This window comes from Saccopteryx bilineata, chromosome 1 (assembly GCF_036850765.1).
Source record: "Saccopteryx bilineata isolate mSacBil1 chromosome 1, mSacBil1_pri_phased_curated, whole genome shotgun sequence".
NCBI classification, from domain to species: Eukaryota; Metazoa; Chordata; class Mammalia; order Chiroptera; family Emballonuridae; genus Saccopteryx; species Saccopteryx bilineata.
In genome coordinates this window covers 94979495-95006382 of record NC_089490.1, presented here as the reverse complement: position 1 = coordinate 95006382, position 26888 = coordinate 94979495, and the positions used below count along the sequence as shown (strand labels likewise).

Here is a 26888-nt window from a genome sequence, read left to right as displayed (position 1 = left end):
CAGTTAGGGGACACAGGAGAAGCACCCATCTCTTTCCCCACCCCTTCGCCTATCTCTTCTCTCTTTCTCTCTTTTCCTCTCCCACAGCCATAGCTCGATTACAGCAAGTTGGCCCTGAGCGCTGAGGGTGGCTCCATAGTCTCCACATTAGGCACTAAAAAATGGCTCCCCTCCTTTCACTCAAAAAAAAAAGTCTCTTTGGAATGAATAGGTACCTCATTTGGGGTTTGCATCAAGATTCTATTGAGCAGAAAGGATGATGTGGGCTGTGAGCTGATTCTTCTCTTTCTGTCCCTCATAGGCTCTCCCCCTGACACGTTTCCAGGCAGTGATGGCCTTAGCAGTGGGCCGCCTGGCAGACAAGTCGGTGCTAGTATGTAAAAATGCCATTCAGCTGCTGGCCAGTTTTCTCGCCAATAATCCTTTCTCCTGCAAGGTGAGTAGACTTGGGCCATCTAAAAGAGAAGGAATCAGTGGAAACGGGTGAAATTATGTGACTTAGTGACCCTAATACTTATTTTACCTTGATAGCTTAGTGATGTTGATCTTGCTGGACCACTGCAGAAGGAAACCCAGAAGTTACAAGAGATGAGGGCCGAGAGGCAAACTGCAGCTGTTTGTGAGTAGTTCCTGCATGTGAACCCCCACCCCAGTCCATCTTCTCCTTGCAGCAGAAACTCCAGAGACAGAGTCTAAGTGAGACTTTCTCATTCAGCCTCAGTGCTGGACCCAGAAGAGGAGTGGGAAGCCATGCTGCCAGAGTTGAAGTCTACCCTGCAGCAGCTGCTAAAACTTCCCCAGGAAGAAGAAGAGAGACCTGAAGAAATTGCTATTGCAGAGACCACCGAAGAGGTGAAAGGACACATCCGTCGCTTGCTTGCAAAAGCTAGTTACAAGTATGTGGACGAATGAGGTATTCTCTAATGACCCATTTAGGGTTTAGAATTTAACCTTTGAAAACAATTTTTCTTTAAAATGAACTGTACTTAGCCCTGGCTGGGTGTCTCAGTGAGTAAAGCATCGACCCAGCATGCCAGAGGTCACGGGTTTGACCCAAGTCAGGGGCACGAACGAGAAACAATCAACGAGTGCATAACTAAATGGAACAACAAAGTGAAACAAGTTCATGCTTCCTTCTTGCTCTCTTTCTCTCTCCCTTCATCTCTCTTCCCTCTTAGATCAATGGAAATAATTTAAAAATGAACTAAGTGAATGCTGCCACTAGGTAACAGTCAGTATTTTCACTATAGTAATGGTCGAACACCAAATTTATGACAAAGGTATAGTCCACAATTAAACATGCTTTTTTTTGGGGGGGGGTTGTTTTGTTTTGTTTTTGTATTTTTCTGAGGTTAGAAGCGGGGAAGCGGATAGACTCCTGCATGCACCCCACTGGAATCCTCCCGGCATGCCCACCAGGGGGTAATGCTCTACCCATCTGGGGTGTTGCTCTGTTGTGGCCAGAGCCATTCTAGTGCCTGAGGTGGAGGTCATGGGACCATCCTCAGCTCCCAGGCCAACTTTGCTCCAATGGAGCCTTGGCTGCGGGAGGGAAAGAGAGAGAGAGAGAGAGAAAGGAGATGGGGAGGGGTGGAGAAGCAAATGGTTGCTTCTCCTGTGTGCCCTGGCCGGAATCAAACCCGGACTTCCACACGCCGGGCCAATGCTGACCCAAGTGGCCAGAGCCTAAGCATGCTTTTTTACTTTTACAAATTTTAAAGAAACTCCTGCCTGACCTGTGGTGGCGCAGTGGATAAAGCGTCAACCTGGAAACACTGAGGTTGCCGGTTCGAAACCCTGGGCTTGCCTGGTCAAGGCGCATATGGGAGTTGATGCTTCCTGCTCCTCCCCCCTTCTCTCTCTCTCTTTCTCCTCTCTATAATGAATAAATAAAATCTAAAAAAAAAAAAAAAAAGTTGTAGTGCATTTATACAATGTAACACTACACTACCATAAAAAAAAAAAAAAAAAGAAATTCCTAAAACAACTAAATATAAATAGTTTTTTTTTTTTTAAGATTTTATTTATTCACTATAGAGAGGGGAGAGAGAGAGAGAGAGAGAGAGAAAGGAGAGAGAGACAGGGGGGAGGAGCTGGAAGCATCAACTCCCATATGTGCCTTGACCAGGCAAGCCCAGGGTTTTGAACCGGCAACCTCAGCGTTTCCAGGTTGACGCTTTAGCCACTGCGCCACCACAGGTCAGGCCAAATATAAATAGTATTATATTAGAGGATGGAAGTCTTCCTTTGAAGAAAAAAGCCTGTAAGTATGATTTTAGTTATATAATCTTAGGTGAACTGCTTAAATTTTCTGGGCCTCAGTTTTATTATATGTAAAAGAAGAAGTTAATTAGATCATATGATTTCTAATGGCTTAATTCTAGTTCTAAATTCTGTGAGCCTCTAAATAATATCAGTCCTGCCTTAATCTTTAAATCACCCTCATATGAACCCTGACCTTAGGCAAAAAGTTTCTCCCAGTGTTTTTGTGACTCAGGAACTCTGGATCAGCTTGAGCCCTTACAGCTGTCATCGGGTATTTGTAAACCTTGGCCACAGTTACTTACTTGTTTCTTACCTAATTAGACTTCAGAAAAGTTGGACATGAATAGCATGTGGCTGGTTTGCTTTTCCTTACTTCTTTTCATTCTCTCTTTAATTGCTAAAGTGTAAAAGGGAGACCATAGTTTTCTGCTTGCCTCTTCTGCCTCCAAACATACAGCACTAGTATTTTCTCCTCTCAACTGGTAAAAGGTTTCATCTCATGTGCAAGATGTCACTTCATTCCTTAGAAATCTTTAGCAGTTGATGCTATTAACATCTTAATAACTGAGTTTGCTTCCAATTAAAATTGAAACATAGCCTGACCAGGCGGTGGCGCAGCGGATAGAGCAGCAGACTGGGATGCAGAGGACCCAGGTTCAAAACCTCGAGGTCACTGGCTTGAGCGCTGACTCATCTGGTTTGAGCAAGGCTCACCAGCTTGAGCCCAAGGTCGCTGGCTTGAGCAAAGGGACACTTGGTCTGCTGTAGCCCCCAGTCAAGGAACATGTGAGAAAGTAATCAATGAACAACTAAGGTGCTACAACAAAGAATTGATGCTTCTCATTTCTCTCCCTTCCTGTTCATCTGTCCCCCTCCTTCTCTCTGTCTCTGTCACACACACACACACACACACACACACACACACAAAATATAAATGTAGATTAGAACAAAACTTTTTTTTTTTTTCTTTATTTTCTGAAGCTGAAAACGGGAGAAACAGTCAGACAGACTCCCGCATGTGCCCAACCGGGGTCCACCCGGCACGCCCACCAGGGGCGTCGCTCTGCCCACCAGGGGGCGATGCTCTGCCCCTCCTGGGCGTCGCTCTGCCACGACCAGAGCCACTCTAGCGCCTGGGGCAGAGGCCAAGGAGCCATCCCCAGCGCCCAGGCCATCTTTGCTCCAATGGAGCCTCGGCTACGGGAGGGGAAGAGAGAGACAGAGGAAGGAGGGGTGGGGGTGGAGAAGCAAATGGGCGCTTCTCCTATGTGCCCTGACCGGGAATCGAACCTGGGTCCCCCGCACGCCAGGCCGACGCTCTACCGCTGAGCCAACTGGCCAGGGCAGAACAAAACTTTTTAAAATAACTTTTTTAAGAGTTTAACTGCCCTAGCCAGATAGTTTGGTTGGTTAAGAGTGTCGCTTCGAGGCACAGAGGTTGCCAGTTTGATCCCCAGTCAGGGCACATACAGGAACAGATCAATGTTCCTGTCTCTCTCTCTCTCCCCCTTCCTCTCTCTCTAAAAATCAATTTTTTAAAAAAAGAGTTGAATTTCAATAATTTTTTTTAAGCAGAAATATACTGCCCTGACCAGGTAGCTCACTGGTTATGGCATCGGCCTGATAGATGGGTTCAGTCCCCAGTCAGGGCACATAACAAGAATCAACCAGTGAATGTATAAATAAGTGGAATAACAAATGCTGTTTCTCTCTTTCTTTATTTCTCTCTCTCTCTCTCTCTCTAAAAATATATAAATTTTAAAAATTTAAAGCAGAAATTTTCTTTTAAAAAATTAGACGCCCTGGCCAGTTGGCTCAGCGGTAGAGCGTCGGCCTAGCGTGCGGAGGACCCGGGTTCGATTCCCGGCCAGGGCACACAGGAGAAGCGCCCATTTGCTTCTCCACCCCTCCGCCGCGCTTTCCTCTCTGTCTCTCTCTTCCCCTCCCGCAGCCAAGGCTCCATTGGAGCAAAGATGGCCCGGGCGCTGGGGATGGCTCTGTGGCCTCTGCCCCAGGCGCTAGAGTGGCTCTGGTCGCAACTTGGCGACGCCCAGGATGGGCAGAGCATCGCCCCCTGGTGGGCAGAGAGTCGCCCCTGGTGGGCGTGCCGGGTGGATCCCAGTCGGGCGCATGCGGGAGTCTGTCTGACTGTCTCTCCCTGTTTCCAGCTTCAGAAAAATGAAAAAAAAAAAAAATTAGACAATATTCCTGACTAGTGATGGCGCAGTGGGTGGAGCATTAGCCTAGGACACTGATGTTCCAGGTTTGGAACCCCAAGGTCATTGATTTGAGCGTGGGCTCATTTGGCTTGAGCATGGGATTGCTGGCTTCAATGTGGGATCATCAAAATGATCCCATTGTCACTGGCTTGAGCCCAAGGTCACTGACTCGGCTGGAGCTCCCTGGTTAAGGCACATATGAGAAGCAATCAATGAGTAAGTAAAGTGCCGCAACTACAAGTTGATGGTTCTCATCTCTCTCCCTTCCTATCTCTCTCCCTCTTTCTCTCTCTCTCTCAAAAAGATTAAATAAAAGTAAAAATAAAAATTAGACAATACATTCACATGGTATAAAAATTTAAATGACAGCTTGACCAGTAGTGGCATAGTGGATAGAGCATGGACCTGGAGTCACTGGCTGAGCAAGGGGTTACTGGTTTGACTTGAGTCCCCAACCCCATCCTATTGTATTATACATATGAGAAGCAATCAACAACTAAGGTGACACAATAACTACAACTACAAGTTAATGCTTCCCATCTCTCTCCACCCTCTCCCTCTCAAATATTTTGTTTTTCAAATTACAAAATGTACATGCCATTGAATGTCCCAGCCACTTAGTCACACAGGGAAGCAAGATTCATAGTTTATTGAGTGTCCTCCTAGAGATACTGTGTAGACATAACAGCCAGACATATGTTCCTTTCTTCCCCCTTTTTACACAAGTGATTGAATTTTCTACCCACTGATCTACCACCTTGTTTTTCTTCACTCAGCTATGTACCTCAGTGTTTTACTATTTGTACATAAATCACATTGTATGGCTGTACCATAAACTAACTAGCTGTTGAAAGTTTATTATTTCCAAACTTTCACTTGGCAAAGTTTTTAAACATGTTTGGAATAGGGTAATGATTTCTAAAATTTAAAAGCTTTATTTTAATGTTTTGAAGACTAGAGTTAAGCCTTATCACTACAGAAATAGGAAAAGTGTTTGAGCTTCACCCTTCAAAGGTGCTTACACCTGAGAAATGTTCCTTTTCCCTGGGATAGTAGGTCTGGGTACTTGATGGAATTATCAGTTAGGTTCTTTTAAATCTACAGTGACACTCTTGTATGTCAATTACAATTTTTTTAAAGGCTATAGTGATACTTTTATGAGTACTGACTTGGTGACAGGTTGATCTTCTTTTAGGCAGGCCATCATTCTCACTCGAGAAGCCCTGGGCCACTTCCAGGAGTCTGAACCCTTCGGTCATATGGACCCAGAGGAGTCCGAGGAGACCAGGCTCCTGAATCTCTTAGGAACTATCTTCAAAGGTAATTCCCTCTTTCTTCTTCAGTAAACAAAACATTTCAGGTAGTACATATTTATGGACCATTTACTTTGTGTCAGACACTGGATTAGCTAGTAGAACCTGGTGCTAAAAGAGGCCAGAGGGGTTTGGCAAGGCTTCTGCTCTGGAATGGAAGCAGCCCCCTGGCCCAAGAATGATAGTCACAGGATGTGAAAGGGCATTTACAAACTGTTGAGAACTTTAGGAATCTTTTTTGAGAAATGAACCAAGATATATTTTTTTAATTATTTATTTATTTTTCAGAGACAGAGCAAGAGTCAGAGAAAGGGATAGATAGGGATAGACAGACAAGAAGGGAGAGAGATGAGAAGCATCAATCATTAGTTTTTCGTTGCAACACCTTAGTTGTTCATTGACTGCTTTCTCATATGTGCCCCACTGTGGGCCTTCAGCAGACTGAGGTTACTCTTGCTCAAGCCAGCGACCTTGGATCCAAGCTGGTGTGCTTTTTGCTCATACCAGACGAGCCTGCGCTCAAGCTGGCGACCTCGGGGTCTCAAACCTGGGTCTTCTGCATCCCAGTCCGATGCTCTATCCACTGCACCACCGCCTGGTCAGGCTAAACCAAGATATTTAGAACAGCTTTTAAATTTGTCCTTTTTTTTTTTTTTTTTTTTTTTTTTTTTTACAGAGACAGAGTCTGAGAGAGGGATAGATAGGGACAGACAGACAGGAACAGAGAGAGATGAGAAGCATCAATCATTAGTTTTTTGTTGCGGTATTTTAGTTGTTCAGTGATTGCTTTCTCATATGTGCCTTGACTGCAGGCCTTCAGCAGACCGAGTAACCCCTTGCTCGAGCCAGCGACCTTGGGTCCAAGCTGGTGAGCTTTGCTCAAACCAGATGAGCCCACGCTCAAGCTGGCGACCTTGGGGTCTTGAACCTGGGTCCTCTGCATCCCAGTTGGATGCTCTATCTATTGTGTCACCACCTGGTCAGGCTTTGTTTTTTTGGAACGGAATATCCAGGGATATTCCAGGTGTTGGATTTTCCCATCTTGAACATTCTCTAACTCCTAGGTCCCGCAGCTTACACACGGGAGAATAATCCCCAGGTTTCTGCAGAGAACATGGGCCCAGGACAGAGTGGCTGTAAAGACAAACCCAGTGTGTCCGAGCCTGAGAAGTCCAGGGGAAAAGATGAACTGGTAAAGCAAGAGATGCTGGTGCAGTATCTGCAGGACGCCTATAGTTTCTCACTGAAGATTACAGAGGCCATTGGCATCATCAGCAAGATGATGTATGAGAACACAACCACAGGTATGTGTGCCAAGGTCCCTTTCTGTAAGGACTGGGTCTTGGGGTTGGAAACACTAGTCTTGTCTAGATTTTATTCATATCTAGCTGCTCCTTTAAAAGGAAGGTATTCTTTCTTCCCTTTGTTTTGTATAGCCTTGTAGAGCTTATGTATTTTAATGCGTATAGTATTTCAGGATAGGGCATTATAAGAGTCAGCAGGTTCATGGAATATGAGGAAGGCCTCCACTTGAATGTTGCTACATCAAGAAAGGTTCTGTCTTTGAGTTTGAGGGTGGGGGAGTTTTGCCAAGCATATGGGTGATATTTGTATATGTCCTCTCAGTGGTACAGGAGGTGATTGAATTCTTCGTGACGGCATTCCAATTTGGGGTCCCTCAGGCCCTGTTCGGGGTACGCCGCATGCTGCCTCTCATCTGGTCTAAGGAGCCTGGTGTCCGGGAAGCTGTGCTTAATGCCTACCGCCAACTTTACCTCAACCCCAAAGGGGACTCTGCCAGGTATAAGGGGACTTTTGCCTTTGCTGGCTTTTCTGTGGTCAGCTTTTAATAGGATGTTTCTAGTCTCCTGAAGAAATTGGGGGGATTCTTCTAGAGGAGTTTGGAATCTCTAGGCAGTAGGTCTATAAGGGGGCTCAGAATGGAGCTGTCCCTTCTATGAAACCCATCCTGGGCAGTATCTGACAGTGTTGGGGGATAGCCCTACACACCTATTTGCCAGCTTCAACTTTATTGGTCTTCTAATGATCCCTGACCTTTGCTATTCCCGCAGAGCCAAGGCCCATGCTTTGATTCAGAATTTGTCTTTGCTGTTAGTGGATGCCTCAGTTGGGACCATTCAGTGTCTTGAGGAAATTGTAAGTCTCCTTGTTTCCTCTTTCTTTATTCATTCAACTAGTACTACTAATTACTTGTGTTCAACAGTTGACTCAGCCCAAAAAGGATAAGAATATTTGCTTCCAAATTTCCAACCTAAAAAGAACCAAGAGTGGACTTGGTAGCCAAAAATCATAAAACAACGAATAATGCAGCACATAGATAATTAAGTGCCAGAATATGTGGCCCAGGTAATGGTTAGAATAGCAATAGTAATAGAATAACACTGTATATGCCAGGCACTATTCTTAGCACTTGACGCATATTAACATGCTTAATCCTCACAACAACCCTATAAAGAGTTGTTCAGTTGTTAATCTACATTTTACAATGAGAAATATGAGGCTCAGAGAAGTTCAAGAACTTGGCTAGTTACAGTTAGTTAGTAGCAAAGTTGTTTTTTTTTAGTAGCAAAGTTTGAGATTGGAACTCAGAAGAGCTCCAGAAAACACACTTTTTTTTTCGTTCATTTTGAGGGGACAAGAAGTGGGGGAAGCATCAACTCCCATATGTACCTTGACCAGGCAAGCCCAGGGTTTCGAACCAGCAACCTCAGTGTTACAGGTCGATACTTTATTCACTGAGCCACCACAGGTCAGGCGCAGAAAACACTCTTTTTTTTTTTTTTTTTTTTTTTTTTTTTACAGAGACAGAGAGTGATAGACAGGGACAGGGAGAGATGAGAAGCATCAATCATCAGTTTTTCGTTGCAACACCTTAGTTGTTCATTGATTGCTTTCTCATATGTGCCTTGACCGCGGGCTTCAGCAGACCGAGTAACCCATTGCTGAAGCCAGCAACCTTGGGTCTAAGCTGGTGAGCTTTGCTCAAACCAGATGAGCCCAGGCTCAAGCTGGCGACCTCGGGGTCTCGAACCTTGGTCCTCCGCATCCCAGTCCAACGCTCTATCCACTGCGCCACTGCCTGGTCAGGCGCAGAAAACACTCTTAACTTGTATGTTTTACTAATGAATAGGGTGGGAAAGAGCAGTGTGAGGTGGGATGAGCAAGCAAAGCTTCCTAAAAACGGCAGGGCTTAAGTTGTTGGGTCTTGCTGAGTAGGATTTAGAGAATTTGAGAAAGTAGGGAAAGCTTTTCAGACAGAAAGCCAAGGAAGAGCACAATATATATTGTAGAATGAGAAAGATTGTGTTTCTTTTGGTGGAGGGGGCAGTGAAGGCTTGGAGGTTTTTTGGTTTATTAGAGCTGGAACTATCAACTCGTAGTTGCTTCTCTCTAGTTATTCATTATTTGTTTGTCATATGTGCCTTGACCTGGCAAGTCCAGGGTTTCAAACTAGCAACCTCAGCATTCCAGGTCAACACTATCCACTGCACCACCACAGGTCAGGCCCTGGATTCCTTTCAGGAGTCGAGGGTTTTAACCTTGCTAGCCAGGGACCCCAGCATTTTAGGCAGATCTGCCCTGAAGCATTTGGATTATAGGGACAGAAAGTGGAGGTTGTGCTGACCACCAGATCCCACTGGCAAGAGCAATACTGCCAGCCACATTTTCTCCCTGCTGGCAAGGAAAGAGCCTGGTGCTTGGCAACTAGTCATGAGATCCCATAGTCTAGCTTTTGGTCCAAGCCACTATGGTAGGCAGAGGAGAGAGTTTCTAACTGATGAGCCACAGTTGGCATGAGGAAGTAGGCGTCGGGGAGACTGATCCAGCAGCAGCGTACAAGTTGGTTAGAGCAGAGACTAGGAACCGGAAGGTCCCTGCAGTCTGCTGTAGGTGGGCAGTGACAAGGTGAGGCTAGACTGGGGATGGGAGGGAGAGATATAGGATTGCACTTGAAACAAATATTAGATGAATAAATAGGACTAAGTGACTCATTCATTAAAAAATAGGCAACTGAAATTTTAAGCATATGTGACTGAGCAAGTGTTGGTACCTACCGTTGGCAAAATGAAAAGGAAAAGAAGGTTGATGGCTTCCATTAGGCATGTTGGGTTTGTGGTAACAGCAAGAAAGCCTCTATTAGGAACCTACAGATTATATTTAGAACTAGAAAGCTACATGGACTCAATGACATCAGTTTCAGTACATTATCTTTTTTTTTTGGACAGTGTCAGAAAGAGAGAAACGGAAAGATAGGAACAGACAGACAGGTAGAGAGATGAGAAGCATCAATTCTTCATTGAAGCACCTTAGTTCAATGATTGCTTTCTTAATATGTGCCTTGACTGGGGGGCTCCAGCAGAGTGAAGCAATCTTGGGCTTCAAGCCACTTACCTTGCGGTCATGTCTACGATCTCACACTCAAGCCAGTGACCCTGCACTCAAGCTGGTGAGCCTGTGCTCAAGCCAGTGACCTCAGGATTTTGAGCCTGGGTCCTCTGTGTCCAGTCCAATGCTCTACCCACTATGACACCGCCTGGTCGGGCTCAGTATAGTATCTTAATGAACTTCATTTTCAAGCCATGAGACTAGAAAAGGAGCAGAGATAGAGGTACCTCCTCAAACCCTACTTCACATTTTTTTTTTATAAATAAATTTTTATTTTAATGGGGTGACATCAATAAATCAGGGTACATATATTCTAAAAAAACAAGTCCAGGTTATCTTGTCATTCAATTCTGTTGCATACCCATCACCCAAAGTCAGATTGTTCTCTGTCACCTTCTATCTAGTTTTCTTTGTGCCCCTCCCCCACCCCCTCCCCTTCTCCCTCCTTCCCTCCCCCGGCCCCCCGTAACCACCACACTCTTGTCCATGTCTCTTAGTCTCGTTTTTTTTTTTTTTTTTAATTTTTATTTATTTATTTATTCATTTTAGAGAGGAGAGAGAGAGAGAGAGAGAGAGAGAGAGAGAGAGAGACACACAGGGGGGAGGAGCTGGAAGCATCAACTCCCATATGTGCCTTGACCAGGCAAGCCCAGGGTTTTGAACCGGCGACCTCAGCATTTCCAGGTCGATGCTTTATCCACTGCGCCACCACAGGTCAGGCTCTTAGTCTCGTTTTTATGTCCCACCAATGTACGGAATCCTGCAGTTGTTTTTTTCTGATTTACTTATTTCACTCCGTATAATGTTACCAAGATCCCACCCTTTTGTTGTAAGTGATCCGATGTCATCCTTTTTATTTTTATTTTTTTAAGATTTTATTTATTCATTATAGAGAGGGGAGAGAGAGAGAGAAGGGGGAAGAGCAAGAAGCATCAACTCCCATATGTGCCTTGACCAGGCAAGTCCAGGGTTTTGAACCGGCAACCTCAGCGTTTCCAGGTTGCCGCTTTATCCACTGCGCCACCACAGGTCAGGCCGATGTCATCATTTCTTATGGCTGAATAGTATACCATGGTGTGTATGTGCCACATCTTCTTTATCCAGTCTTCTATTTTTTTTTTGTTTTGTTTTGTTTTTTGTATTTTTCTGAAGCTGGAAACGGGGAGGCAGTCAGACAGACTCCCTGCAGGCTCCCGACCGGGATCCACCCGGCACGCCCACCAGGGGGTGATGCTCTGTCCATCCGGGGCGTTGCTCTGTTGCAACCAGAGCCTCTCTAGTGCCTGAGGCAGAGGCCATGGAGCCATCCCCAGCGCCTGGGCCATCTTTGCTCCAATGGAGCCTTGGCTGCGGGAGGGGAAGAGAGAGACAGAGAGGAAGGAGAGGGGGAGGGGTGGAGAAGCAGATGGGCGCCTCTCTTGTGTGCCCTGGCCGGGAATCGAACCCAGGACTTCCGCACGCCAGGCTGATGCTCTACCACTGAGCCAGCTGGCCAGGGCTTTTTTTTTTTTTTTTTTTTACAGTGATTAAAGCCTTTAAGCAAACTCTTGGCCAGTACAGCAAGAATCCATAAAAGAGTAGTGTCCTTAATATGTTCACCAAGTCCAAGTTCGCCCCAACACCATGCCAAATCCCTGAAATATGCAACCCAACCCCGTTCAGTCTGTCACAAGGAGCAGGAGTCCAGGAAAAGTCCACATCCAGGGAAAGTCTGCATGGCACTGGAATTGTTGTCACAATTCTATACTTTGCAGCTCACGTCCAAGTCCCAATGACCGCTGCTTCTAGCTGGTAATGATTCAGGTAGACTGGAAAAGCCATCTGTAGCATGTGTGGAGATGGAGCTTCTGTTCTCCTCTGCCTGGAGAGATGAGACCAGGTTGCTTTTCCCTGGAGCTCTGCGCCTGTGGCATGGTAAAGAGAACCTTGGGATACACTAAGCTGGGTGTCAAAGGTAGATTCATAATAGAAGTTGGCAAAAGGGGGAAAGAGAGCTCTAAATTAGGAGTAGGTCCCAGCCTGAAATATGAGTGGGGCATAGAGGTAGGAGGAATAAAGGAAACACTATATATTAAACAAAGCAGCAGAAAATAGGACTATCAACACCCACAACAGATATCTTCGAGGAAAGAATAAAAAACCTGACTATTCAGGCAAGACATAGTTAAGTGGCCCTTGTGCAAATGAGATCAGTTTACCTGCTTCTTGGAAGAAATACCCTAGGCTCGTCCACAGTGTCGTAGATGGGGCCAACGGCCCTGGGCACCTTCAGCCTTCAGTGGCAAACCCCAGCTTTCTGGGCAAGGTTAGGTCATAGGTGGCTGGAGCAGGGCTGGAAGAGACTGAACCCTCCCTTAGAGGAGTGAGGGAGAAGCCTACCTTCCAGTGTCCCTGTTTCCTCACAGCAGAGGCATGTAAGTCTGGCAGGCTTTAGCTCAATGACCTTCCTTTCCACTATTGAAGCAGGACCTAGATGGCATCCTATGAGATCCTTTGGGGCGTTGGAGCCTTTAAGGGCGTATCCTAAAAGCTGGTAGTTCCCCTGATCTCTATTGGGCTTTTTCTGCCTTTTGGTATCTTAAAAGCCATGCTCAGAAGATCTCGCTGAGGGGTTTGAGGATCCCCATCCGCCTATATAAACCTTTTCCATATATCTGGAGCTATTTGGAAAAAGACAAAACAGTGTTATTAGCTGGGTCAAATAAAGAAGGTAGTAGTTTGCAGGAGAAAACGATTTGGCGTCTCCTGTTTATCAGCATTCAAAAGAAATTTAAAATAATTTTAAGTAAAAAGCATGGTATGGTAGACCCATAGGAGTTCCAGGATATGACTGCCCCCTTTTAAATTTTTTTAAATTGACCTTAAAATATTTGCTGGGTACACTTTAATAATACCTTGACTTTAAAGATTGTAAGAATGACAAAATACAGTAAATGCTTTTGCTCCATATGGAGGAGCCATTATCAGTTTAACCAGTTTAGGAAATCCAATAATAGAACAGTGTACTTCAGAAAAATACAAAAAAAAAAAAAGGCATTCCCTTGTGCTAAAGCTCCAGGGAGCATGGAGTGAGCTCGAGTATGTCCTATGAAACATGGAGCTCTATGTTGACATACAAGTCTTTGAAGAAGGAGGAACTGCTGAAATAGTTCATCAGCATTTGTCCCTAAGACAGCAGTCTTTATAGTGGAAACACCATAAGTAAATATTTGCTGTCTGTATATAGCTTAAAGGGGGAATATGGCAAATGCTGAAAAGCCGTGATAATGGCATATAATTCTAGACTTTGAGCTGATTTTAAGTTGACGGTTTCAGTATAAAGTTGTCCATTGATTTGCAAGAGCGATTTGCCATTTAGTGGAAGTTTCCCAGAGCCATTGTTGTTGATCCTTTGAAAAAAGGAACAACAATAATTTTGAGGCTCTAAACCTACTACTTCACATTTTGAGCCTCCTCCTTCCTTTTCGATTCCTGAGAATTGCTCACCTCAGGTTCTCAATATTCTCTTCAGAGAAGTGTGGTCCAAGGATCAGAGCAATTGTTATTTTTTAGCCTCAGACCTTTTTCTTTTTTCTTCAGCTCTGTGAGTTTGTGCGGAAGGGTGAACTGAAGCCAGCAGTGACCCAGCTGCTTTGGGAGCAGGCCACTGAGAAGGCCCCCTGCTCTCCTCTGGGGCGCTGTTCCTCCGTCATGCTTCTCGGAATGATGGCACGGTGAGGCTCAAATCCAGACAGGGAATAGGATGAGAGGGGAAAGGAGGGTTCTGAGCAGGCTCCCTGTCCTTCAGTGCGGCAGTCAGTCCCCGCTGAACCCTGTGCTTGCGCTGGCTGCCGAAATGGGAAATAAAAAGTGAAAGCACCAGCACCCCTGCCTAGAGAAACAGCGGAGTCAATAGAGAAAGAAGGATCCCGGGGCGGCCCAGTCAGAGCTTCTCTGTAGTGTACTGAGGCTCCAGCAGCCCTGAGTACCTATCTGCTGGCCTTGGCATGTCCCCCACACAGAATCCTGTCTGTGACTAGCTTTCACTTTGTGGCTTCCTTCCCCTAGAGGAAAACCAGAAATTGTGGGAAGCAATTTAGACACACTGGTGAGCATAGGGCTGGATGAAAAGTTTCCACAGGACTACAGGCTGGCCCAGCAGATGTGCCATGCCATTGGCAACATCTCTGACAGAAGGAAGGTATGTGGGATAGTTACATCCAAACTACAGGGAGTGGGAGTGCTTTCCCCCCTCCACACACCCACATGCTATCTTTCCTGTTCTCGACAGCCTTCTCTGGGCACACGTCACCCGCCCTTCCGGCTGCCTCAGGAACACAGGTTATTTGAGCGACTACAGGAGGTGGTCACAAAAGGTGAGCTATCATGAAGGGTGTTGGGCAGAATTAAGTCCTTTGTCTGCTGTGGGCAACTTCTCTTTTCCCTGGACAGGCTTTGTCCACCCAGACCCACTCTGGATCCCCTTCAAGGAAGTGGCCGTGACCCTCATTTACCAGCTGGCAGAGGGCCCCGAGATGGTCTGTGCCCAGATATTGCAGAGGTGTGCGAAGCAGGCCCTGGAGAAGCTAGTGGAGAAGAGTTCCCCCCAGGATGACCTGAGTAAGTGGAGGAGAGGGTCGGTGGGCCCAGACAGCAGCAGCCAGCTTCTGCGACTTTCCCTGCCAGGCCAGCAGCCACTGCCACAACCACTTACAGCAACCCCTGACCCCACAGTCCACTGTCACATGTCTGCCACTCAAGTGGGGTGACTACCACCATTCCCACACCCCCGTCTCATGTTCCTTCACTAGTTTGTATAGTACAAGAGTCAGGAGATCAGTGAAAACAGGGTGAAAGTCCTTGAGGCTTATGTGTTCTCCCTGCCTTTCCCCTCCCCTCCAGAGAAGACCCCCATGCTCTCCACGTTTCTTTTGATGAACCTGCTGTCCCTGGCTGGGGATGTGGCTCTGCAGCAGCTGGTACACTTGGAACAGGCAGTGAGTGGAGAGCTTTGTCGGCGACGAGTTCTTCGGGAAGAACAGGAGCATAAAACCAAAGAGCCAAAGGGGAAGGTGAATGGAGTGCCTTGGTGTTTGGGTTCATGTCCCAAGCATTTCCCAGATAAGTGTTATGACCTCAAGTCACTCACATTTCCTTCTGGGGATCTGTACTTCTTTCCTGCTGTTAAATGAAGATGACACTCTGCCTCTTTCCTGCTACTACTCTGGGATAGATCAGTGAGAACAAAGATGGAACAGTCTGTCCATGGTCACCCAAGAAGGAGAGTTTTAAGTCAATGCAGAGCAATTGGTTTGGGACCTCAGTGTAAAATAGAGGCTCTGCCTAAGGCAGTGTTTGTTAGACATGCACCCACCCGGCAGCTTTCGTTACTGGGCCTGCTGCCTGGTGGGTACCTTGTGTTCTCTCCACTAGAGGCAGTGATGTCTTGCATACATATAAGACACAGAGCCTTACAGCAGTAGGTTAAGGTCTGACCTTCTCTATGACCTTGAACCATTGTCTGACATGACCCATCTATTTACTGCATACAGGAAATTGTTTACTTCTATAAGGATGAGTTAAGAGATGTAGGAGGAATATGCTTTGGCAGCTTAGAAACAAATATAGAGGACCTAGTTGTTTTACTCTTTAATTCGGAGTCCTTCCTGTCTACAGACACATTTGACAATTCTATGAATAGTTTTGCAGAAATCACCTTTCCCCAGATCTATTCATGCAAAATGAAGGATGGCTGGAACCCAAACTTGTCTCTGATCATCCTTGATCTCTGGCTTCTTTCTCATTAGAATACAAGCACTGAGACCTCCATGGAGGAGGAGATGGGGCTGGTTGGGGCCACGGCTGAAGACACAGAGGCAGAACTAATCCGCAGCATCTGTGAGATGGAACTGTTAGACGGTAAGAAGAATTCCTGAGTCACCTTTTCCCCAACTGAGATAACCTGTCCCGAGCCTAAAGTTGTTCTTCCAACAGAGGAACAGATATTGGCTGCCTTTGTTCCACTTCTGCTTAAAGTTTGCAACAACCCTGGCCTCTATAGTAATCCAGAGCTGTGTGCGGCTGCATCACTTACCCTTGGCAAGTTCTGCATGATCAGGTAGGCCCTGGGGCTGGTACCTTCTTCTCAGGGAGGATGCAATGGTATGATTTCCCTGATCCTCTCCTTGCCCCTAGTGCCACTTTCTGTGACTCCCAGCTTCGTCTTCTGTTCACCATGCTGGAAAAGTCCTCGCTCCCCATTATCCGGTCTAACATCATGATTGCTGTCGGGGATCTGGCTATCCGCTTCCCCAACCTAGTGGATCCCTGGACACCTCATCTGTATGCTCGGTAAGAGATCCTTCACAACAGTTCTGCAGTCCCTGCCAGATCTGGGAAGGTCTAGTTCAGTCAGCATGAGAACCACTAAAGCTGTATTTCCCTAGTCTTTAGGATTACCCTTCAACATTTGCTTAACTCTTAAGGCCCTGGCTAGGTATGGCTCCAAAGAGATTGACAAATTAACTGTCTAAAGCCTTGGCTAAAGCTTGGCTTCTTTTCTTAGTCCTAGCTTTCAACTATAGACAGCTAACTATTTCTAGAATAGCACGTTAAGAAGGGGTACTAGGCCTGACCAGGCGGTGGCGCAGTGGATAGAGCATCAGACTGGGACACGGAGGACCCAGGTTCGAAACCCCAAGGTCATGGGCTTGAGCCCAAGGTTGCTGGATTGAGCAAGGGGTCACTCACTCTGTTGCAGCCCCCTGGTCAAGGCACATATGAGAAAGCAATCAGTGAACAACTAAGGAGCCACAGTGAAGCTCATCTCTCTCCCTTCCTATCTGTCTGTCCCTCTCTATGTCTCTATTTAACACCAAAAAAAAAAAAAAAGAAGGGGGTACTACTTCCTGCTGAAGGCCTTTCCTACTAGTGTCAGGTCTTGGTCCCAATGAAGTGAGATTTTATTTCTAGCCTCCGGGACCCAGCTCAGCAAGTGCGGAAAACAGCAGGGCTGGTGATAACCCACCTTATCCTGAAGGACATGGTGAAGGTGAAAGGACAGGTTAGCGACATGGCTGTGCTGCTCATTGACCCTGTGCCTCAGATCGCTGCCCTGGCCAAGAACTTCTTCAATGAGCTTTCCCACAAGGTGAGAGACAGACAGGCAGCTTAGGGTTTGTTACGAAGAGAACATGTAGGTCACCTCATGTCTTTAACATGATTCTCTCTTGCAGGGCAACACAGTCTATACCCTCCTTCCAGATATCATAAGCCGCCTATCAGACCCTGAGGGAGGAGTGGACGAAGAGCCTTTTCACACCATCATGAAGTATGTTTCCTTGGGCCTTGGGGCGTATTTTTCACCTACACAGGCATAGCGATCAAACAGACCTGTACAGTCATGTGCCGCTTAACAGGGATACGTCTGAGAAATGCGTTGTTAGGCAGTTTCATCATTGTGCAAACATCACAGAGTGTACTTAGAGATTCCTAGATGGCAAAGCCAAGTACACACCTAGGCTGTATGGGATTGCCCATTGCTCCTAGGCTACAAGCCTGTACAACATGTTACTGTGCAAAACCACACGAGGGTAAACCAAACACATGAGAAATGATGCAATCAGGACACATGGTAAACACGAGAGGGTGAGGCTGCCTCTGGGGTAACATAGCATACTGTTTTGCAGTAAACTTTTTTATTTTTCCAAAGTGAGAAGCGGGGGGGGGGCATGGCAGAGGCAGACAGACACACTCCTGCACCTGCCCAACCGAGATCTACCCGGCATGCCCATCAGGGGGCTCTGTTGCAACCAGAGCCATTCTAGCACCTGAGGTGAGGCCATGGAGCCATCCTCAGCGCCCAGGCCAACTTTGCTCCAATGGAGCCTTGGCTGAGGGAGGGGAAGAGAGACAGAGAGGAAGGAGAGGGGGAGGGGTGGAGAAGCAGATGGGCACTTCTCCTATGTGCCCTGGCCGGGAATTGAACCCGAGACTTCCACATTCCAGGCTGACACTCTACCGCTGAGCCAACCGGCCAGGGCTGCAAACTTTCTTTTTTAATAAATAGAGTATACTTGGCTCAGTCAGTTAAGAGCATCATCCCAAAATAACAAGGTTGAGGGTTCAATCCCTAGTCTGGGCACACACGGGAAGCAACCAGTGAATGCACAACTGGTAGAATAACAAATGAATGCTTCCCTTCCCCTCTCCTCTGTCTCTAAAATAAAATAAAATAATATTTATTTATTGATTTTTAGAGAGAGAGAAAGGGTGGGCGGGGGCAGCAGGAAGCATCATGTAGTAGTTGCTTCTTATATAGGCCCTGACTGGGCAAGCCTGGGGTTTCAATCCATTGAACTCAGCATTCCAGGTCAACATTTTATCCACTGTACCACCACAGGTCAAAGAGAGTACACTTTGAAACAGTGATAAAGCCTGACCTGTGGTGGCACAGTGGATAAAGCATCGACCTGGAAATGCTGAGGTCGCCGGTTCGAAACCCTGGGCTTGCCTGGTCAAGGCACATATGGGAGTTGATGCTTCCAGCTCCTCCCCCCTTCTCTCTCTCTGTCTCTCCTCTCTCTCTTTCTCTCTGTCTCACTCTCCTCTCTAAAATGAATAAATTAAAAAATAAAAAATAAAATAAAATAAAAGTGATAAAAAGTATAATACACTAAATACATAAACCAGTTTATTATCATTATCCAGTGTTACACACTGCACGTAATTCTATGTGCTATACTGTATACAACTGGCATTGCGGCGGGCTTGTTCCCAGGTACATGAGTAATGTGGAGCGCTTTGACATTACAACAGCTATGATGTCACTAGGTGGTAGGAATTTTCCAGCTCCGTTATAATCTTACAGTACCACGAACATACATGCAGTCCACTGACACATTATGGCTATATTGGAATTCTAGCTCTGCTACTTCTTAGGTATGACCTTCAGCAATAACTTGACCTCTCTCTGCCTTTTTCTCCTACATAAAATGAGGCCAATATGTGCCCCTTAGTGCTTGAGGACATAAAGTTTCTGATATGATAGTAGGCACATACATAGTATTCACTAGATGGCAGCTGTTTTTGTTACATTCCCATTCCCAGTGAAAATGCCTCAGGAGAGTGGAGTGACCCCTCTCTGGGTTGGAGAGAAGGCAGGGAACAGTGAGGCAGGCTTGGGCCACAGCAGACGAGATTCTTCTTGGGCAGGAGACGGACAGAAGGCCATGCTAAGGGAGGGACTGGGGCTGTGGGGAGGGGTGGGTTGGAGCTGCCCCCGCGATGGCGCGTCAGCATCACCTCCCTGCAGGCAGCTGCTCTCCTACATCACCAAGGACAAGCAGACGGAGAGCCTGGCTGAGAAGCTGTGTCATCGGTTCCGCACAGCCCGGTATGCTGCTGTCCTGGAGGGTTCTGTGTGCTGAGGGGGCCCTGCGGGGAAGGAGCATGCTAGGGCTGGGGGAAACTGAAGGAGGGCGGGCCCTGACTTCATGTCTCCCACTGCTCCTCACAAAGCCCATCCCATCTGCAGAACTGAGCGGCAGTACCGGGACCTGGCCTACTGTCTGTCACAGCTGCCCCTCACAGAGCGAGGCCTCCACAAGATGCTGGACAATTTTGAATGCTTTGGAGATAAACTGTCAGATGAGTCCGTCTTCAGCGCTTTTTTGTCAGTTGTGGGCAAACTGCGGCGAGGAGCCAAGCCCGAGGTCAAGGTGAGCAGCTCCCGGCCCGCACAGGTTCATGCAGCCTGCTGTTCTGAGGCTCTTGAGGTCAATGACATCACTGCCTGACTACCCCCAGCTTGACTGCAACCAAATAACCAGAGTGACCTGAGACCAGATCTTTCTGTCTCTTACTCCTTTTTTTCTTATCTTTTTTAAATAGACTTTATATTTTAGAGCAGTTTTAGGTTCAAAGCAAAATTGAGTGGAAGTATAAAGTTCCTACTTATGCCCTCTGCCCCCAGACATGCACAGCCTCCCCCACCAGTGACTCATTTGTCACAATCGATGGACCTCGTGGACACACCGTTGTCACTCAGAGTCCATAGTTTACATTAGGGTTTGCTCTTGCTGCTACACATTCTATGGGTTTGGACAAATGTGTCTCATACAGAGTAATTTCACTGTCCTAAAAATCCTCTGTGTTCTTTTCATCCCTTTCCCCCCAACTTCTGACAGCAACCACTAGTATTTTTACTGTGTCCACGGTTTTTTCTTCTCCAGGATGTCATATAGTTGGAATAGTCAGAAAGTAAAGTATATACCCTTCTCGGATTGGCTTCTTTTACTTAGTAATATGCATTTAATCTTCCAACATGTCCTTTCATGGTTTTTTTTGTTGGTTGTTTTTTTTTGTGGCAGAGACAGAGAGAGGGAGGGACAGATAGGTACAGACAGACAGGAAGGGAGAGAGATGAGAAACATCAGTTCTTTGTTGCGGTTCCTTAGTTCACTTTCTCATTAGTGCCTTGACCGTGGGTCTTCAGCAGACCGAGTGACCCCTTGCTCGAGCCAGCGACCTTGGGCTCAAGCTGGTGAGCCTTGCTCAAACCAGATGAGCCTGCACTCAGGCTGGCGACCTCCGGGTCTCCAACCTGGGTCCTCCACATCCCAGTCCGACACTCTATCCACTGTGCCACCGCCTGGTCAGGCTTTCCTTTTTTTTTTTTTTACAAGGACAGAGAGAATGAGAGAGGGGGGGATAGACAGGGACAGACAGACAGGAACAGAGAGAGATGAGAAGCATCAATCATCAGTTTTTCATTGTGAGACCTTAGTTGTTCATTGATTGCTTTCTCATATGTGCCTTGACCGCGGGCCTTCCGCAGACCAAGTAACCCCTTGCTCGAGCCAGTGACCTTGGGTCCAAGCTGGTGAGCTTTTGCTCAAACCAGATGAGCCTGTGCTCAAGCTGGCGACCTTGGGGTCTCGAACCTGGGTCCTCCACATCCCAGCCCGACGCTCTAATCACTGTGCCATTGCCTGGTCAGGCCTTTTTTTTAAGATTTTATTTATTCATTTCGGAGGAGGGGAAGAGCAGGAAGCATCAACTCCCATATATGCCTTGACCAGGCAAGCCCAGGGTTTTGAACTGGTGACTTCAGCATTCCAGGTCAGGCCCCAAGCCTGGTCTTAATCTCTTTTTCTCTCCAGCCTATAATAGATGAATTTGAGCAGAAACTTCGGGCTTGTCACACAAGAGGATTGGATGCAGTAGAGGAACTTGAGATTGGCCAAGGGGATAGCCAGAAAACCCCATCAGCCAAGAAACAGACCTCCGGTGAGTGAGGCAGCCCCATAGGTGGGGAGACCAGCCTAGCCTTCCTATCAGATAGAGGTTTTTGGTTTTCTTTTTGGACCAATGCCTCTGCCTTTACTAGTCTCTAGGCACCAGCATCTGGCTTCTGCAGCCTCAGACAATGACTTTATCACACCTGAGCTCCGTCGCACTGCTCGTCGGCAACCAAACACCCAGCAGCAAGTCAGAAAAAAGAAACCCAGAATTGTCTTCTCAAGTGATGAGTCCAGTGAGGAAGGTATGGGCAAATGAGAAGGAACATAACCTGGGTGGGGTGGGAGACTGGTTTTGATGGGGTCCTGCTGTGTAGATTCTGTCCACCCACCACCCCCTCACCAGGTCATCTTCCTCCCTGTATAGCTTGGACTTTATTTCTGCAGTGTGATCTGGTGTTGCACACCCACGCAGAAAATAATTTTGCAGGTCTGGGGTGGGAATGGTGGAGGATTAGAAAACAAACAAAGAAAAAGGATGGGATCTGGAGGACCCATTTGCTAATAGCTTGCAAGAGCAAGTCTCCATCCCCAAACCTCTTTATTTATAAGGCAGAGCAAAGTCATTAGCAAAACAAAGAAAGCTTAGATATAGCCCTGGCCTATAGCTCAATTGGTTAGAGCATCATCCTGAAGCACAGAAGTTACTAGTTCAATCCCCAGTCAGGGCACATGGTACATACAGGAGCAGCTCAATGTTTCTGTCTCTCTTTCTCTCCCTCCCCTTCTCGCTGAAATCAATAAAAAAAAAAAAAAAAAAAAGTTTAGATACAGAGTCACATTTCTGAGGCAAACCAACAATTCTCCCAAATGCAGAAAACCCTCCGCCCCGCATAACATCTTAACTTCACAAAACAAAGGGTAAAAAGAAAACTGCCTCCAGTCTCTTTGAGGGACATGGGGGATGGGATGAGTTGAAACACAGCTAATGGAGGTGTGGAGAAGGGCATGTAAATTGCCCTTACCAACTTAAACAAAGGTTGTGGGGAAGAGCTTAGCCTTGAGCAACTTAATCAAGCAAGTGAGGTGGGGGGATGGGCAGCAAGGACCCTGTCAGCTTACTGCCAGTCCCCCACACCTCTGTCCCCCAAAAATCTAAACCGCAAGGACCCTGTCAGCTTGCAGTCTCCAACAATCTGGGCTTGTCCCTTTTGTTCTCTGAGATCTATTGTTCACCATCTTTGTGACTCAGCTTTTTCTCATTCCTCTAATTCTTGGCATAGAGCTTTCAGCAGAGATGACGGAAGATGAGACACCAAAGAAAATCACTCCCATCCGCCGGGCATCTACTCGCAGGCACAGGTCCTAGGAGGCTGGCTTGGTTCCCATCCTTGTATGTAGGGTATCTTATGGCGTGACCTTGAATTCTCTTCCCCTTGTAAAATACCTGTTTGCCTGTCTCCTTGGATTTTTAATGTTAGCTTCATAATGAAAGGCATTTCTTTTTTTTTTTTTTTTTTTTTTTTTTTTTTTTTTTTTTTTTTTTTTTTTCATTTTTCTGAAGCTGGAAACAGGGAGAGACAGTCAGACAGACTCCCGCATGCGCCCGACCGGGATCCACCCGGCACGCCCACCAGGGGCGGTGCTCTGCCCACCAGGGGGCGATGCTCTGCCCATCCTGGGCGTCGCCCTATTGCGACCAGAGCCACTCTAGCACCTGGGGCAGCGGCCAAGGAGCCATCCCCAGTGCCCGGGCCATCTTTGCTCCAATGGAGCCTTGGCTGCGGGAGGGGAAGAGAGAGACAGAGAGGAAAGCGCGGCGGAGGGGTGGAGAAGCAAACGGGCGCTTCTCCTGTGTGCCCTGGCCGGGAATCGAACCCGGGTCCTCCGCACGCTAGGCCGACGCTCTACCGCTGAGCCAACCAGCCAGGGCAAAAGGCATTTCTTTTAAACTGACCTGAGTTGAGCTGCTTTTACTAGAATATGTTTGCCAGTCTCCTTGTTTTCTTTTCTTCTTTGTTAAGTGAGAGGCAGGGAGGTGGAGGTAGAGACAGACTGCCATCCAGCAAGCCCCCTACCAGGCAATGCTCTGCCCATCTGAGGCCACTGCTCCATTTTTCTGCAACCAAGCTACTTTAGCATCTGCGGTGAGGCCATGGAGCCATCCTCAGCACCTGGGACCAACTTGCTCAAACCATTCAAGCCATGGCTACAGGAGGAGAGAGAGGGGTGGAGAAGCAGATGGTTGCTTCTCCTTTGTGCCCTGACCAGGAATTGAACCTGGGACTTCCACACACCAGGCTGACGTTCTACTGCTGAGCCAACTGGCAGGGCCTCCTTGTTTTATAATGAATAAATGTTTAATATACTTTTAGACATTTTTTCCTAAGCTCATCTTTATTTCACCTTTCACATTAGCCCAGATGCAGGCAGCAGATAGTTTTATTGATCCAGAAAGAGAGGGTGAGCCCATGACTACGGGGGCCAGTCTCAAGATGTGATTAACTCCATGCTCCTCAGTGCCTCAGCTTCCCCGCTAACCTCCCACCCTACACAAATGACAAGATCGCTCCATTGTGGAGAATTACACAGTATTTAATCTATAGATCTGTGCTTCTTATCCTGAAGGTGATTTTGCCCTCTAGCGGGCATCTGGCAATGTGAGGAGACTTTTTTTGTTGTCACAATCTAGAGCAGGGGTCTCAAACTCAACTCAGCATGTGGGCCGCAGAGCAAGATCACAGCCGTTCGGTGGGCCGCACTAGGTCTACAAAAGGCAACTGTTACGCAACACTTTTCTCACTGCAGTTGAAAACAAAAAAAAAATCAGTACAACAAGCACAATCGTGCCTGACCTGTGGTGGCGCAGTGGATAAAGCGTCAACCTGGAAACGCTGAGGTTGCTGGTTCAAAACCCTGGGCTTGCCTGGTCAAGGCATATATGGGAGTTGATGCTTCCTGCTCCTCCCCCCTTCTCTCTCTCTCTCTCTCTCTCTCTCTCTCTCTCTCTCTCTCTCTCCCTCTCTATAATAAATAAATAAATCTTTTAAAAAAAATCCTTGCATTAAAAAAAAAAAAAAAAAAAAGCACAATCGTACATGCAGTTTACTCAGTGTCACAAAACGACCAGAAACTAGTTCGCATCACAACTGCTGTTAACTAAGCTAATATCTAGCTAGGATGCTAGAGAAATGAAAAATACAAGTAGGCCCCTAGGCTTACTTAATTTTATCCAAAATATTTTGAACTTTGTGGATTAGTCTGCGGGCCGCACAAAATTGTTCGGCAGGCCACATGCGGGCTGCGAGTTTGAGACCCCTGATCTAGAGGGAAGGGGCGCTACCAGCATCTAGTGGGCAGAGGCCAGGGATATTGCTAAATACCCTGCAATGTACAGGACAGACCTTATAAGAATTAGTCACTCCCACATGTCAGTCAATAGTGCTGAGCTTGAAAAACCCTAGTCTAGACCAAAGGCTGGTTTCCTCTGTGTCCTTGCCCCATCCCCACTTGTGCTCCCTTAACCCCAACTCTGAAGGCAGGTGACTGGCCTGGCTGATAGAAGGTCAGGTCATGCTCCCCTCCAGCTCTAGACAATGTCTCTGGAAACGGTGTCTGTCCACCAGGGACTCCTCACCGTGTAGGGGGGCTGCAGGAAGTACAGTCCCTAAGGTGTGGACCCTCCTAGGGTGCAGCCATCTGATGTCTGTCACCCCTTCCACCTCCAGCTCCTCTGCTGAGTCACTTGGAATAGGAGGCAGTGATCCTGCTGTCATGACGACACTGGTGTCTTTGCTGTCATGACAACAGCAGACTGCACAAGTGGGCATTGATGCACTGAGCTCCCTTTTTTTTTTGACAGAAGACAGTAATGGAAAATGACAAACATGAGGCAAAGGAGAAGCCAGTACCTTGGACATTATGCTTTTGGGACATTCAGGAGGGACCCCTAAAGCCTGTCAGGGAAAGGGTTCAAGATCCTTGCAGAGCCGGAGAAGAAATGGAACAGTAGCAGTTGCATCTCTTCTCCACTTCCCCAGCCTGCTTTGCAGTGTGGGACTTCCTACCTCCTCTCAACATTAGGTGCCCTGTGGCCCTGCTCTTTGCTGTTCAAGAAAAACCTGGGCACCAATCATGCAGATGGCTACTGGGCACAGACACAGCTTTGGCTTGGGCCCCCAAGGAGGGAGGGCAGTCCCAGAAAGGGATGGGACTGGGGCTAGTCTGGTGCAGAACAGCATGCACTCTGCCTTTTAAGCAAAGGTTATCACCAGCTAAACTTAGCCACAGCATTTTCAGCTAGAAAAGGGGGCTGGTGTCAGGTTATGCTGGGCCAGCAGAGAGGCCCACATCCCGTCCCCCCAAACCTGCTGATGGGCAATGTCCATTTCACCCGCCACTCAAAACCCTCCTTCAAGTGCTTAGAACCAGCCCTCCCTCCCTCCATCTTAAGCTCCTAAACCTGGCACAACCTGGGCTTCCTTCCCCTACCTTGCATGTGGGAAGGGGCCCACGGCCTGTTCCTACCAGGTCCCAAGACCTCCCAATCTTTTCCCTCTTCTGGGCTCCTCACCCTGCCCCCAACATCCCCTGGGCACAACCAGTGAAGAGTCCCTAGCTTTCAGGCCGGCCAGCACGTCCCAGGATGGGGAGGGACTTCCGCCCTCACGTTCTGCTCTCAGCTCTGGGCTGGAAGGGTTGAAAGGGGCATTGTCTCCCAGCGTGGGCCGCACAGCCTTCAGGTTTCCCTGGAGCGACTTGGTGGGCGGCCCCCAGCAGTGATCCCATCCTCCCTCTGGGGCCCGGGTGTGGCCTGGGGGAGAGCCGCTGTAGCTTACAGGGCCCAGTTGGTCTGCCCCAATTATCAGGGCTCCAGCTGTCCGAGCCGCAGGGCAGCGTGACCTTCAGCGCAGATACCTCCCCCTCAACCTCCTTCCCTTCCAGGCCACACGGCTCAGTGCCCAGCCCAGGCCCCCGGCCCAGCAGGGAGGATGAAGGGGGGCTGAGAAGAGCCCAGCACAAGGCGCATTGGCCCCTCCCCGGCATTTTCTTCGGCCTTTCCTGTGTCACTACCGAAAAGCCTCGAGAAGTTCCTCAGCCTTCCCGCCACAACCTTTAAAAGAAAGGGGACAGGGTGGCAGCGTGCAGCCGCCAGCCACCCCAGGCTTCAGCTCCAATTCCCCATCCCACCAGCTCTCCTCCCGTTTCATGCAACTGCAACAAGTAATGCCCTAGCTCCTGGAAGTTCTCAGTTCCCACGAGGGCCCCTGTCCTCGTGTCCACCGTCTCCGGCATGGCCAAAGGCACGTCCTCCTCACCAGAACCGATCACCTCCTCCCTGGAGTAAACTCTCAGTGCCCTCCCCTTCCGTCCTTGGCCCACACGCGCGGGGCGTGCACATTCAAAAGACCAGGCTGGTCCAAAAGAACAAGTGGGGCCCCGCTATTCGAGATTTTACGGGCGCA

The 26888-nt window shown here is 47.6% G+C and overlaps 1 protein-coding gene across 5 annotated transcripts in view; it reads left to right on the top strand.

The window, feature by feature from the left end:
• NCAPD2 (non-SMC condensin I complex subunit D2) overlaps nucleotides 1–23797 on the top strand; it is a 43101-nt gene extending 19304 nt beyond the window's left edge. For 4 of the 5 annotated variants that reach the window (XR_010729352.1, XR_010729351.1, XR_010729353.1 and 1 more), the window contains 23 exons: nucleotides 302–436; nucleotides 532–619; nucleotides 716–896; nucleotides 5680–5804; nucleotides 6862–7101; nucleotides 7424–7598; nucleotides 7870–7954; nucleotides 13784–13917; nucleotides 14252–14384; nucleotides 14475–14559; nucleotides 14636–14803; nucleotides 15086–15255; nucleotides 15991–16102; nucleotides 16178–16301; nucleotides 16379–16534; nucleotides 17156–17333; nucleotides 17419–17513; nucleotides 19497–19577; nucleotides 19719–19902; nucleotides 21346–21472; nucleotides 21573–21728; nucleotides 22707–22918; nucleotides 23362–23797. Coding sequence is in view for 1 of the 5 variants with exons in the window: in XM_066261209.1 (XP_066117306.1) it covers nucleotides 302–436; nucleotides 532–619; nucleotides 716–896; nucleotides 5680–5804; nucleotides 6862–7101; nucleotides 7424–7598; nucleotides 7870–7954; nucleotides 13784–13917; nucleotides 14252–14384; nucleotides 14475–14559; nucleotides 14636–14803; nucleotides 15086–15255; nucleotides 15991–16102; nucleotides 16178–16301; nucleotides 16379–16534; nucleotides 17156–17333; nucleotides 17419–17513; nucleotides 19497–19577; nucleotides 19719–19902; nucleotides 21346–21472; nucleotides 21573–21728; nucleotides 22707–22792 (3018 nt within the window). In the remaining 4 variants the exon portion in view is untranslated. The remainder of the gene's footprint in view (nucleotides 1–301; nucleotides 437–531; nucleotides 620–715; nucleotides 897–5679; nucleotides 5805–6861; nucleotides 7102–7423; nucleotides 7599–7869; nucleotides 7955–13783; nucleotides 13918–14251; nucleotides 14385–14474; nucleotides 14560–14635; nucleotides 14804–15085; nucleotides 15256–15990; nucleotides 16103–16177; nucleotides 16302–16378; nucleotides 16535–17155; nucleotides 17334–17418; nucleotides 17514–19496; nucleotides 19578–19718; nucleotides 19903–21345; nucleotides 21473–21572; nucleotides 21729–22706; nucleotides 22919–23361) is intronic. The other variant, XM_066261209.1, reaches the window with a different exon arrangement.
• Nucleotides 23798–26888: the final 3091 nt, after the last annotated feature.